This window comes from Danio rerio, chromosome 4 (genome assembly GCF_049306965.1).
Source record: "Danio rerio strain Tuebingen ecotype United States chromosome 4, GRCz12tu, whole genome shotgun sequence".
Taxonomy (NCBI): Eukaryota; Metazoa; Chordata; class Actinopteri; order Cypriniformes; family Danionidae; genus Danio; species Danio rerio.
This window is the reverse complement of record NC_133179.1, coordinates 11,284,975-11,299,736: the sequence shown is the minus strand read 5'-3', so window position 1 is coordinate 11,299,736 and position 14,762 is coordinate 11,284,975. Positions and strand designations below refer to the sequence as shown.

The 14,762-nt window shown below is 34.0% G+C and overlaps 1 protein-coding gene across 5 annotated transcripts in view; it reads right to left on the bottom strand.

The window, feature by feature from the left end:
* stab2 (stabilin 2) overlaps nucleotides 1-10,431 on the bottom strand; it is a 41,748-nt gene extending 31,317 nt beyond the window's left edge. For 4 of the 5 annotated variants that reach the window (XR_012401618.1, XM_017355051.3, XM_073946400.1 and 1 more), the window contains exons 1-10: nucleotides 10,252-10,389; nucleotides 9,518-9,645; nucleotides 8,843-8,949; nucleotides 4,724-4,809; nucleotides 4,559-4,625; nucleotides 4,369-4,464; nucleotides 4,159-4,281; nucleotides 2,100-2,296; nucleotides 1,893-2,023; nucleotides 1,669-1,802 (exon numbers count right to left, since the gene is read on the bottom strand). Coding sequence is in view for 4 of the 5 variants with exons in the window: in XM_017355051.3 (XP_017210540.1) it covers nucleotides 1,669-1,802; nucleotides 1,893-2,023; nucleotides 2,100-2,296; nucleotides 4,159-4,281; nucleotides 4,369-4,464; nucleotides 4,559-4,625; nucleotides 4,724-4,809; nucleotides 8,843-8,949; nucleotides 9,518-9,645; nucleotides 10,252-10,332 (1,150 nt within the window). In the remaining variant the exon portion in view is untranslated. 5 annotated transcript variants of the gene reach the window in all.
* Between the last annotated feature and the right edge of the window lie 4,331 nt (nucleotides 10,432-14,762).

Here is a 14,762-nt window from a genome sequence, read left to right as displayed (position 1 = left end):
CATTGTGTCTTTTTTATATTTATCCTACCTTTAACATAAGGAAAAAATAATAATAATTTATTCTCAGTATTGTGAAGGCTTCAGTATGGTGACTGAAAGAAGTGCATGTAAAAAAAATAAACACATTTAAATACAAAAACACCAGCAAACTGAGACAATTATCGTCATCGGTTTGACAACACATGCGCATACATTCTCACGAAGCATGCAAACACAGAAACCCCTGCTTCCCGTTTAGAGTCAGTGTTTAAAATCTAATCATACAGTCTCTTGTTGTTTGTACACTGCAAAAAAATGCTTTTCTTCCTTAGATTTTTGTCTTGTCTAAATATATAAAAACTCTTAAATCGAAGCATTTAGCAGACAAGCTAAACATATTGTTTTAATAAATAATATGACAAAAGAATTTTCCCTTAAAACAACAGTCTGCCAATGGGCTAAAACATGACTGTTTGGTTGTTTTAAGAGAAAAAATCACCTAATTTTGGAAAACTTGTGGAAAAACATTTACATTCTGAGAAAACTCTTGCTAAGATGGCATTAAAATAATCCTTGATTTAATGTTAATTGTGCAGTTTGTCAGATTATTTGGGCTAAAAATACGCAAACAGCAAGAAACCGTAAATCCAGGATGTTAAAAAAAAACACTTCTCCGATTTCTGACAACTCAGCTGCCTCTAAACAGGAAGCAGCCGGGGTCATTACATTTTTAGGGTGTCCTGACTGATGTGATCTGCTTGATGTGATTTCTCTACTTGTGTGTGTTGTGAGATTTGCATGCAAGCTTGTTATAAATCATCATGATGAAAATGGTGTCTCCATTTGTTAGCATTTTTGTATTTGCATGTGTTTGCAGCATGTTTGAGCTCTCTCAGCCACCATACTTCAGCCTAATCTTAATTTCTGAAACAAACAACAATAACCCTCCCTCCAGTGGGATTGGTTCCCTGTAAACCCTAATGTTCAAAATAATTAAATTGATTGAGTTGTATGAACTCAATTTTCTTTTCTTTTTTTTAATTCTTTGTTTGATTTTAATGAACATACAAACGTAAACAAAAAAAGGGCAAAGACAAATGTATCAGTAGACAAGTTTAGCAGCAAAAGGCAAAGAGAAAAAAATGTAAATACATTTAAAAATAATAATAATAATAAAGAAATAAATAAATAAATAAACATACAAACAAAATACAAAAAAAAAAAAAAAAATTACACAAAGTTATGCCGTGGTTAAGGTCACACATATTGTGAAAATACATCCGATGTGTTCATAGAGTCAGAGGATCATTAGAGGCATCCATATTTTTTGAAAGGCACCCCCTTTGTTTTTTTAAGTAGTATGTATTTTTTGCTAGATTGAACTCAATTTTCTAAAACAGTTCTACTAACTCAAATAATTTGAGTTTGTGTGACTTTTTATAGTTTGTGAGTGAATTGAACTTATTACATATATATTTACATTTGGCTTTTCATGCTATATAAAAAGTGTGATCAACACAATAAACTATAGCAACCAAACTAAAAGCTAGTGTTAAAATAAAAAGTTGAAGAGCCCAACTAAAGCAGATGCTGACCTCCATCATGGTGACTTCAAATTAACAACCATTTCATTAAATGTGTCTGATGAAAAATAAACACTATGGAATGTATTTTTAGCGTGTCACTCACTGAACAGTGTGATGGCACTGGAGAGCTGACCCGTCCATTTTCCTCCTGGCTTCGAATTCATTTCATTCAGCTGTTGAATGATGTCCCCAAAGCATATTTTTCCATTCCCAATGAAACCTTCGCGGCAGTTACATCTGAAATTATTACAATTGAAAGTGTATTTAGGTTCTAAATTTATGAAGAAGGGCATAAATAAAATCAATCAAATGAAATCCGTCACCTACTCCACTGTTCCTGGTTCAGCTGTGGCACAGGTGGCGTATTTATGGCAGGAGTCTGGTTTGCACAGATCTATAATACTGCAGCCCTGCCCTTCAACAAACTTCTCGAATCCCTCCAAACACTCACAGTGAGCCTGTGGAAAACAGCAAACTGTAAATAAAGTGTAACATTCAAGCATTTAATAAGGGAAGTTATGAATGCAAACACACTTTTCCAGGACCGTCATACACACAGCGGGTAGAGCCAGATGTGCAGTTGCCTAGATTAGTCTGGCATGGGTCAATGGGCATGCAGACTCGACCGTCGCCACTATAGCCTTCTGTACATGTGCAGACATGCTTGTTCGGTCCCGTATGCGCACACACTGCATTCGCATGGCACACACTCCTCAAGCACGGGTTGATTGCTGCATAATCAATGTGACATATAGAAAAGAGCATTTGTGAGTTCAAAAAGGTCATAACAAACTACATTTAAAGCTGTGTTACATTTGTTTTGATGCTTAAAATCAGCTTATTTGCATATGTATTGATAATAAAATCTTTAAAAAAATGATCACACTGCAAAAAAGGCTTTCTTGGATTTTTTTGTCTTGTTTCTAGTCCAAATATCTAAAAATACTTAAGTCAAGAAGCATTTTCTAGACAAGCAAAATATATTGTCTTGTTTTAAGAAATAGCATGTCAAAATTAAGTGAGTTTTACTGCCAATGGTGTAAGAAAAATAACCCCTTTTTTTTTTTTTTAGTTTTGACAAGATTATTTTTCTTACCTCATTGGCAGGTTATTTTGCTTGTTTAATGTGAAAACTCACTTAATTTTGACTCATTTCTTAAAACAAGACAATATTTTTTGCTTGTCAGGAAAATGTTTTTTTTATTTAAAATGTTTTAGATTTTCGAAACAAGACAAAAAATAAATCCAAGTAAGAAAAGCCTTTTTTTGCAGTGAAGCCTACAGACAAACCACTTGCAAAATGACAAAATGACTTGCCTAATTGCCCTAACTTGCCTATCTAACCTAATTAACCTATTAACCTTTAAATTGCACTTTTAGCTGAATACCAGCATCTTTTTAAATAAATATTTAGTAAAATATTATGGACTGTCATTGGCAAAGATATCAGAAATCAGTTATTAGTTAGTAAAGCTATTATGTTTAGAAATATGTTGAAAAAAAAAACACTGTTAAACAGAAATTATAGAAAAATATTTACAAAAATAAATTCAATTGCTAATAATTCTGATTCTAACTGAATATATAATATCTTTTTAAAGGAAAGAGGGGGAAGAGTCGGGGTGGATGGGGGTTCTTTAAGATGAAGATGACTAAGGTAAAGAAATCCAGTTATTTCTGTGTGTTTTGGATTTATCTGATTGGTAGATCATCAAATAGCTAATGTGGCACCAGACATGGTCAATCATCAGCATGTGACCCTCTCGAAATTAGTTCATAAATAAGCTTTCCTTTTTAAAACTATTATGTTTAGAAATATGTTGAAAAAATAACTTCTTTGAACAGAAATAGGGAAAAAATATTTACAAAAAAAGGCTGTTAATTCAGACTTTGACTATATAATATCTTTTTGAATACTTTGTAAATAAAATTATTAATATATTGTTAAATTTATTCAAGCAATACAATTAGGTATGATCACTATTTTAATCACATATAAGGAAAAAGGACATGATTATTTTGCTTGTTTTAAGGAAAAACTTACTTAAATTAGGCATATTATTTCTTAGAACAAGACTAAATCTTCTGCTTGTCTGGAAAATGCTGTTTTTGGATATGAGAAATTTTAGATTGAGATCAAACGTAAATTTCAATTATGGATTACAATTAAGTATGATCACTGAACTGCATATAAGTAAATGTCAATAAAAATGTTTTGTTAATATGCTAACAACAAATGTTCATCAGTAGGTTCCTTGAAACACTAATTAATACGCTCTTCTATAGCTTCTAATATGCTTTTATAAATATATATTTAAAAATCTTGCATTTGAACTCATATTATGTTTAAATCAATGACCCATTTTAAGTGTTTTTTAAGACAATAACCAATTATTGTTATAATGTCATATAACTGACACATTAAGACACATTAAATTGTTATCACACACTGAAAAAAAAAATGATTCATTGGATTTGCTAAAAAAAAAACTAAGCTATCTGGTTGCAAACAATTTATATGGGCTGAATTTAAACAAACAAATGAAGTTAAACATTACTAAAAATATAATATGTAATTTTAGTATATACTCACATGTACACTGTACTCCATCCCCTTGATAACCAGGTTTGCACTTGCACACAAGCTGCCCTGTCAACATTTCCTCGATACAACGAGAATCCGGCCCACACTGCAAAGCAGCACATGCTGGGAGCTCTGAGAAGAAAAAAATACACTCACTCAAATGCTGCTTTAATGTGCAATGTCCCACTCAAAGAGAAATTTAAGAGTTCAAGGGTTTACCTTGGGCGCAGTCTAGGCCGGTGTACCCAGAAAAACATGTGCACTCTCCTGTTCCTTTCAAACCGCTGCTACACAGTCCATTCTTGCAACGACACACTAACCAGCACAAGAAATTCAATAGACTGAATACAAACACAAAAGTACCCCAAACCAATTCATTCAGAAGTACAGAATAAAAGGTTTTCTCTACCATTACTGCAAGTGGGTCCATATAAGTCTGTTTTGCATTCCTCGCAAGCTGCTCCTGTAAAACCAGACTGCAAAAAATGAAATAAAATAAATAAACACCTCCAAAAGTTTGATTGACAGCAGTGTGCTTGATTCAGACAGAGCAAAACAAGGAAAGCAAGCTCACTGCGCAAGTGCAAGTCCCATTGCCTGCTATACCATCAGAGCAGACTCCATTATTGCTGCATGGCGTCGATGCTGATCCTGGACACTCTGTTAAAAGAGTAAAGGCAAAGTCATGGGTATGAAAATGTTTTAAAAATAAAATAAAAAAACTAACAAAACAATTGCAAAGAAATCCCCCTATGATACTGAATTTTTTCATAATAATAATAATAATAATAATAATAATAATAATAATAATAATAATAATAATATCATCATCATCTTTATTATTATTGTTGTTGTTGTTATTATTATTATTATTATTATTATTATTATTATCATTATTATTATTATTTTCATTATTATTATCATAATTATCATTGTTATTATTATTATTATTATTATTATTATTATTATTATTGTTGTTATTATTATTATTATTATTATTATTATTATTATTAATAATAATAATAATATTGTTGTTGTTATTAATATTATTGTTATTATTATTATCACTATTATTATTACTTTTATTATTATTATTATTATTAGTAGTAGTAGTAGTAGTAGTAGTAATAGTAGTATAAAATTAGTAACATATTTAATTATAAATAATAATAATAATAATAATAAGGAGAAGAAGAAGAAGAAGAAGAAGAAGAAGAAGAAGAAGAAGAAGAAGAAGAAGAAGAAGAAGAAAGAAGCCTTTTCTATTGCACATCATAAGCAACATGCATCAATGCATTAGACAACCTTAACTATGAGAACACCTGCATTTACTGAGCTGTGTTAATTCTAGTTAACCAACTAACTTAAATTAGCAGAGACATTATTTATTTTACTTTAATATCTTATCAGAAACAAAAATGAAACTAAATGCATAAATAAATACTCTAAACAATTTTTAAGGTAAACCAAAAAAATACTTAGTTTTGAGCTTTATTGTCAGTGAACAGTGTGTATTTTTTAAGTATTTGCGATGCTAGGGGTCTTAGTGAGAGGATATGAGTTAGCAGAGCTCCTTTGTTCTTCAAACAGCCCCTCGCCTGCTCCACTGACCCTCAACTCTTCTTTTCCTTCCCTCCATTGTGGCTCTGATAGTCCTGACAAAAAACCCTTCATCAAAACCAAACCCATCTTGTCAAACCAGACACATCAGGCGCAGACGTGACACCTCAAATAAAAACCACACTCGCAGCATGTGCAGACTCTTACTCATGCGCAGAGCCGCTTTCTGCACATTCTTCACATTTTCTGCACTGACTGTGAAGAAAAACTGCAAACACTTTATAAAAACATCGCCTTTGTTAACGTTACTGCTTTTATGATTTTGAATGATGCTATTTTAAGGTGTCCATATAATGTAATGTCAACTAAAAGGATTAGAGTTTGGTTTAGGATTAGTTGCATGTATAATTAATTAGTAATTAAAATAAATACACATACAGTGGAACTAAGACACATTAAATTCTTATCATGCTGTAAAAACAGATTCATTTGACTTATGACTACATGTTTTAGAGTAAATGGTTGCAAACAGGGGCGGATTGGCCATCTGGTAATTCTGGCAAATTGTTACAAGAGACTGGTCAATTTTGCCTGGGAACACTAAAGTAAGGGGTGGGAGATGAACACAACAGGAGGGTTATTTAATGGTTTAGAAATATTGCTGTTTATATTTGCTAATATATCTATTTGTCATATTGTAAATAATTTTTGTGGAATTATGGGTTGATTTATAGAACTGTTAAATAATAAGCTAATCAACATTTTGCGACTTGATTATACCTCGACATTTAAAGCAGCAAACAAACCGAAGTATTTACACTGAATTATGTGTAAATGTTTTAACAATGTGACTATAAATCTGCCTGTCAAACATGACATCGGGTATAACGGGAAAAAGCATTTCCTTTCATAATGCTTCACTAAGCTTCCACAATGCTGACCCATTTCAAAGACACAAAGGTCAAATCATTTAACTCCTGAAGAACAATGCAGGAAGCTCTGCTGATAAAAGACCAAAAGAAAGCAAGACAACTTTCAGTAACTTAAGTGCTTGACTCAGCAAACTCAGCGGGATCAGTTTGAGCGCTGACAGACTGAGGAAATACTGGAAATGAGGCTGTGGATCTGCACATTCCTGCAGCACAAACCTGCCATATCTCTATCAGAGGGAAGGAAATACACAATCCTCTTGTTCCACAAAGTATCAAAAGTTCCTTCATAATTTTTACATCATACTATACTGTATCAATAATACTATATCAGTTCATATACTGGATATCTCGCTCCCAACTACCATGAGAAACAACACCGTCATGGTCTCATGATCACATGAAAAGTTAAAAACGGGAAAAGGGATGAAGTGTATGTTCGCATTCATGCATACGATTTAGTCAAACATTCCTAAAAGAACGCTAATAAAATTCCTCTCATAATTTGGAAGCGATCCTCTTGTTTGGATCAAATGAGAAATTCTTCACGATCCTGCTGGATAAACTAAAATCCTACTTCCCAGTTTACTTCTTCTGGAAGTTCAGTTTATCCAGCAGGATTTGTAGTTATTTTTGGACGATGGCCGCTTTTAATAGTCTCTTGGGGTTGACAGAATTACGATGAATCGTAACAGACATTCTATTAGTATTCCTTTACTACATTCAAAAAATATATATTTTGACGCTTGTTCAAACTACTTATTTATGAGTTGAAACAACCCAATTCTTGATTTTTTTGGGAAAACTTAAGTGTGGTTTATTCATAAACTACTTTCGAGAGGATCACTTGCTTATGATGAAAACGGCTGGCTCCTTTTTAGCTCCATAATCTGCCCAATTAGATGATTACGGAAGCATTATAAATAATCTGAGTTTTTCACTCCAGTTATCTTTGTCTTGAAGCTCCGCCCCCCTTCCACCCCTACTTCCTCCCCCTTTTCCGATAGGGTGACACGGTGGCCTAGTGGCCAGCACTGTTGCCTCACAGCAAGAACACGCTGGTCAAACTTATCGGGCTGGTTGGTGTTTCTGTGTGGAGTGCACATGTTCTCCCCGTGTTCGCGTGGGTTTCCCTCGGGTTCCCCGGTTTCCTCCCACCGTCCAAAAACAGAAACCACAGCTAATCGACTAAACCAAATTATCACCCCATACAACCTTAGTTTACACTTCTCACAGTGACATGCAGGGGAGTTCTCGAGATCTACCTGAGCTCGTACTCCCCTCTCGCCCTTCTAACGGGAGGGAGCCCCAGGCTCGAGGATATTACAAGCTCAGGGCTCTCTCCCGGGACAGCATGCCAAATACACTTTATTGATTATCAGCTAAGTGTGAACTCTTTAATTGTTCTAAGTTCAATTAACTTTAATTTGTAAAAACAATTAAATTAACTTAATCGTTTTGTGTTGAGATAACATGAAGGAATTGTGTGGAAGCCATCATTTATTACAGTATACACTCGATCAAGATGATTTTGATGCTTGTTCAAACTACTTCAATAAAATGAGCTGAAACAATACAAACTTTTGGGATAACTTGATTGTTTTATATTCAATCCACTTAAATTTTCAAAAACTGATAAGTTAACTTAATTTCTTCATGTTGTGCCAACACAAATCGATTGTGTAAAACCCAGCATTTTTTACTGTGTACACACCAAACAATTATTTTGCTGCTTGTTCAAACTACTTATTTAAAGTTTGCTAAAACAACACAATTAATATTTTTTAGGGACAACTTACTTGTTTCATGTTCAATCCACTTAAATTTCTTAGGATAACTTTGTCTAATCAATTTGTGTTGGCACAACATGAATGAATTGTGTGGAACCCTGCATTTTCTTGTGCAGAAATAACAATAATAATAATGTTTTCACACTTTGTTCCCCAAAAGGGGAAGTTCCCGTCCTGTTTGTGTTTCAGATTTGTTAGCGGTGGCATCAGAACAGTTCCTGTCCATCTCTTCCCATCAAAATATTCCCTCAGCGCATCTTCCCCCATTGAATGACGGAAATACCACCAAATGAAATGTGCCAAATTTGTCACTTGTGGACCATGTCCAACTGGTTTCAGATGTCAAACGTTTTCTATGGAACACTTGAAATGGATTCTAACCCAGAAATTCTGCTTCAAAGACCTTAAACTTACCCATGCAGTCATTGCCCCAATAACCTCGACAGCACTGGGGCTCCACCACTTCTTTGAAGCAATTAAACGAACAGCCCGAGATAGAAAAAACAGGTGTGACATAATACCTAAACACACATAGAGAGATTCAATTACTGACTCTGTGTGTTTTTTGTTTATATAAAAAAGTGCATATAGAAAATCATCACACCCCTTTGAAATAATTACTTAATTTGTCATCCAGCCTGAAACCAATTCATATTCCGAATAACTTTGCAACCTTCTGTGCCTTTCTCTAGCTTTATCCTGTAGGTGTTATGAAAGCAGGGGGGAATGTGAGTGAAGGTATGTATTTTCACAGGGTATGATGATTTTTAAGCACTGTACAGTACAAGCATATAGTAAGGGTGTCTTCTTCCATTGAGTTTTATTATTTGTATACAAAGACTGTGAGTAAACTCTTACCAAAAATGACCCACCCTATTTGAAAACATTTTAAAGCCCATTTTAGGATTTTATGCACATCATATTTTTTTCTATCCAACATGTGCATGAAAAAAATAAATGCATGGAAGCATAGCTAATGACATTCTGTAATCTTCATCACTGATTAGAGATTTTACTGTCTAAGTAGACACCTCTGGTTCTCGTGAAGCAAACAAAACCATGCACACACACACAAACACGAATATGTACCTGCAGTCCCTATCGCTTGTGCCTGGTGGCATCTTAGCGTATCCATTGGGACACTTCGCTAAATGTGATAAGGAGCAGGAATGACACTTGGATTTAGTTACCATCGTGATATCCTTATCACAGCGCTTCTGAAAACAGACACAATCACACACATATGTACAAGGGATATTAATAATCACAACAACAACAGAATGCAAACAAATGTGCTCTCTTTCATACTGCATATCCCAAAACTAGAAAAGTAGGAAAATCACATTGAATCTTGACACCTGTCGCTGATTTTCCGAGGAGATTAACCTGATTCGTTCATGACTTTGCGCCTGGCCAATGACATTCTAGGGATTATTTTACCCAGCATTCCCGAGTGCATGTTAAACAATACATGTCAAATCAGGGAATTTCTGAGTGAGTAACTCTTAAAGTGCCACATTTACTACATTTTTACTCTAAAATGTAAACATTTGTAGCAAAAATATCCCTGTAGGGAAGTGAAGATTGATATTAAAGCAAACTGGATGTTTATGTTCATCTGTGCCAGCTTCTACACTATTATATAAATGTTAACAGGACAAAAATATAGCATAGCAAGCTTTTGACTAAGACATATTACATTTCTAATTAGTACAAACCTCCTAAGTGCACATATATTTAATAAACAATGTCTTACCTTGCTCTAAAAGTAATATAAAGTCACAAATAAACATTCACGTTACATAAATATGTGTGCATCTCACCTGTGCACCAGCCACCCAGAGGATCTCAGTTCCCAGCAGCAGAATCAAACCTCCACAGACGACGTCTAGAAGGAACGGCATGATGATTACACTTTCAGTTTCTTCTTTCTGGCTCTCTGAGGTCCTTCACCAGACTGTGGCCACACAAGTTGGCCTTCTGCCTTTTCAACAATCCCTCTCTCTCTCTCTTTCCTGTATGAAAACATCACGAGAGTCAGAGAGCGACACCTTCCTCTAAAATGCCAGGCGCATCCATAAATCTGTTTCACATTACACATAAATAGGCTTTCAATGAGCTGTAAAAAAAGAAGTAACCCATTGACTATGTGATTAGAATGATCTGAGACAACAAGGTGCACTTGATTAGTATTGCTTAGGATATAAATGTTTTATTTTATGATACATTTTCCCTTATTAATAATATATAATAATATAATTACTTTTGGAATAGTTATTGCTGTGTTTCTCAACCATGTTCATAAAGGACCACCAACACTGCATGTTTTCAAACTGCATGTTCTTTCAATCACTGCTAATGAGCTGATGATCTGAATCAGGTGTGTTTGGTTAAAGAGACATGGGAAATATGCAGAGCTGGTGGTCCTCCAGGAACATGGTTGAGAAACACTGCTTTATTATATTTTTTTCTTTTCTTCTTTTAATGAAAGCAACACGAGGGGCAGCCAGAGGAGACTGTATTGTCCACTGTGGAAAAGTTCCTTTGGTCAGGGTGCCTTTTCAATTACAGCAGCACAGGAGTGGAACTCTATCCCTGCACTCTCAGAAATAAAGGTACGCGAGCTGTCACTGGGGTGGCACCTTTTCCAGAGGTACATGTTTGGACATGAAAGGTACATATTGGTACCTCAAAAGTATGTATTAGTACCTAAACATTTTAAGTGGAACACTTTTGTACTTTTTAGGTACTAATATGTACACTTGAGGTATTAAAATTTGTAGCTTTTGAAAAGGTACTCCAGTGACCTTTTTTTCTGAGAGTGTGGGAGCATCAGAAAAATAACTGCTTACAATATGTTCAAACAAACATCTAAAAATCTTGTTTATAGGACATCAGATGTGTGATCATTCATTCATATTAGTTTGTACCCACTATGTTACAACACTGTAAAAAGCAAAAGCTGTTATTTATTATTTAAAATTTGTAAAATATAATAAACAGATGATGGGTTTTGCTTTTGGGGGGACAATATCATTTCTCAAGAAGATTTAAATCTAGTTTAAAATCTAGCCAATTTAGTTTATTCAAATCACCTATAGAACATATCTTTGGACTGTGGGGGAAACCGAAGCACCCAAAGGAAACCCATGCCAACAAGGGGAGAACATGCAAGCTACGCATAAAAAGCCAACTGGTCCAGCTGGGACTTGAATCAGTGACCTTCTTGCTGTGAGGTGACTATGCTAGCCACTGTGTCGTCATTTACGATTTACTATAAAGAAAAGATTTCGCTGACTTTTTTTGATTGTAAGTGACCATCGAGACAGATGGGAAGAAGCTGGTCGATTTCCAGGAGCATTGAAAACTGTTGTGTATGTGTGTTCTAAACAAATAGAGCTGAAGGCAGAAGAATCACAGGATGTCCTCACTCATAAATAAGCCAAGTGGTCAGGTGAAGATACCCTAACACACACACACATTTCCTGCATGTCTGCTGCATCATGAATTTCCTTTCATAGTTCCAGAACTTACTAAGAAATTCCTTCCAGACCGCATGTGTGTGTGCATATATTTGCCCATGGTCTGGTTAGTGTTTTATAATCATGAGAGTGCATACAGTGTCTTGTTTTAAGACTTACACACATATTTTGGCTGCCTTTTAACAACCGCTTATGAAAACTAATTCAAATGACCATGAGCACCTACTTGTCTAATCTACCATGAAACATCTAATTAAATGCTCATTTTAAATGTTCTTATCCAAACAGCTATAAAAAATTAAACATGTATTTACCCATTTTAACTGCAATTGACACCCCGACCGCACAAAAACACAATGTGCAGCAATATGATAACATGGAAAGTGAACGCAGGCCTGCTAACCACAAGAATTGTTTGTTCACGATAGGGATTGCTTTCTGATTTGATTCCTGAACATCGTATTTATGCATTTGGCTTTGATCCGGTAGAGGAACAACAGCACATTTCCACAGACCCAAACATATTTATTGCAATAACGTAGGCCTACAAAGGCAAATTTATTATAAAGCTAGACAGCTAAAGTAGTATTTCAGAGAAATGGTTTTCATGAATATAATTTATGCATCAACGTTAGACTGATTTGTAATTTTCTACTTGATTTGCAAAGGAAGTTGTGCATGAAGTTTCTTTATTCAGCTTTTTTTTTGTTGTTGTTGATGAAAGCTGTTTTCTGTGATTGTGGACTTACTATTGAATAAATGACTAGGAATAACATGCCAATAAATGTTCAAAGTATTACAATTACCAGTGTGCTCAATGCATTAAATACTAATAAAGTATAAGAACATAAAGTTTGTAGCATCAAGCAGTTTTATATATAGCTAAACGTTATTAGAAGTGAATAAAACCAGACTAGATTGTGTCAAAACAGCTTAGAAGTTGTAGTAAACTGAAAGTCAATCCAGCTTTCAAAGTTCAGTTTAGTTTAGTTTGGTTCAGTTCAGTGTCCTTTAAAAAAAAAAGGATATCTTATTGTTGTTCTAATTTTATTTTAAGCACAAGAACAAATAAATTCAAAATCCACATTTTTGTATCTTCGTATATGTATGCACATATTTTTTATTATGTTAAAAGGCTGTATTTAAATAGACATCTTTTTTATGAAAAACAAACCATTTGATGGTGATTAGAAAGCAAATTTACACATGTCTTTTGTACTCAGACACATTTTGAAGGTACATTTTAGAATTTTGGACTTTTTAATCTTGCTTGGGTCATCATTTTGAAGGTGTTTCTATAGTGTACGTTAGATGTTAAGTGATGTTTTTGCCATGTTAAACTAAAAAAAATTACGTTTGACATTTTTAGGTAGACAACTTAATTGCTTTATGCTCAATCCACTTAAATTTGTAAAAACTATTAAGTGAACTCAATTCCAAACATAAATCAATTGTATGGAACCCATTGAACTTTTATAGAGTAAGATGGCAATATTATTTAGTGGCTAAATGCATTGGTTGTTGAGGTTAATGGCACATTAATCCACTCAAACTGTGTGTGTTGTGTAGTGTAAATATCACAGACAAAACATACCTGAGCAACAGCAGCACATAATAGAACACTGTGTTAACCTGTCGGTTATATAGCCTAGGTGAGATTTCATGCTTCCGTCTGTTCTTTAATCAGCATACAAAGCACAATTCCCTGAAAAACATGAATGAAGAGAAAGCACATAATGGTATGTAGAAAGATACAGCATAACTTACTAAAACATAACACACAATGATATCAATAAAACGTGTGAACCACAAGCAGCACAGACATAATATGATTAGCAAAGCAGAAAACTTAATTGAGCACACAATGATCTGATGATGTAGGTTTTAAAGCTAATCCGTTCTGGGTTTAACCCTGTAAGGCATAGGTCTTAAACTCAGCTGTGTTTCGCTCCAACACTAATTAAACACACCTGATCCAACTAATCAAGATGTTCAAGAGTACAAACACATTCAAAAACTAAGAATATTAGATGCTTATTTAAACCATCTTACAAAATAGAAACACATATTTCGCCATATACTTTAAAAAAAATTATTTTGGTTAACTTTTTCTCACAACAATGTTATTTTTGGTCACACTTTACAAAAAGGTTTCATTATGTATTTACTAACATGAACTAAGTATGAACGATACTTCATTTATAAATCATAGTTCAACATTTAATAATGCCTTATTAAAATCCAAAATCATGTTTGTTAGCATTAGTTAATGCACTATAAGTCCTGCTACATTGCACAAGTTAAACGATAATGTTCCAGATACCTGTATAAAGTGTATTGAGGTAACATTGTGCCACTGTATATGGGAATGTGTGAAAGTGAAACACTTTTGGCAAGGTGTTATTAAAATGATTGACCGAATTTTCTTAAGGAAATTACCATTGGATCCTAAGATTTTTATGGGTATATATCATGTCAGTCCTCTCTTACAAAGCAAAGAGGTCAGATTCAATGTTTATCTCACAAGCTAAATGTATTATGGCTCTTAAATGGAAAAATTTAGAATTGAAAAAGGGATTAAAGAAATGGCGTCACATATGTCAGTGGAAGAGATCACGTACATTGTGCTAAAGAAACAAAATGTGTTTGAAGATATCTGGAGACCGTTTATTGACTTCCTAATGTACCATGTGAAAGTTAGAAGGAAGTAGGGGAAAGTTTTTTTTTCTTGTTTTGTTTGGGTGTGTTTTACTTGTTTGAGTTTTTTTTCTTGTTTTTTCCTGTTTTGTTTGTTTGTTCTTCTTTTGTTTTTTTGCTTTTTTTAGTTCTTGATTTTTTTTGTTTTATTTTTT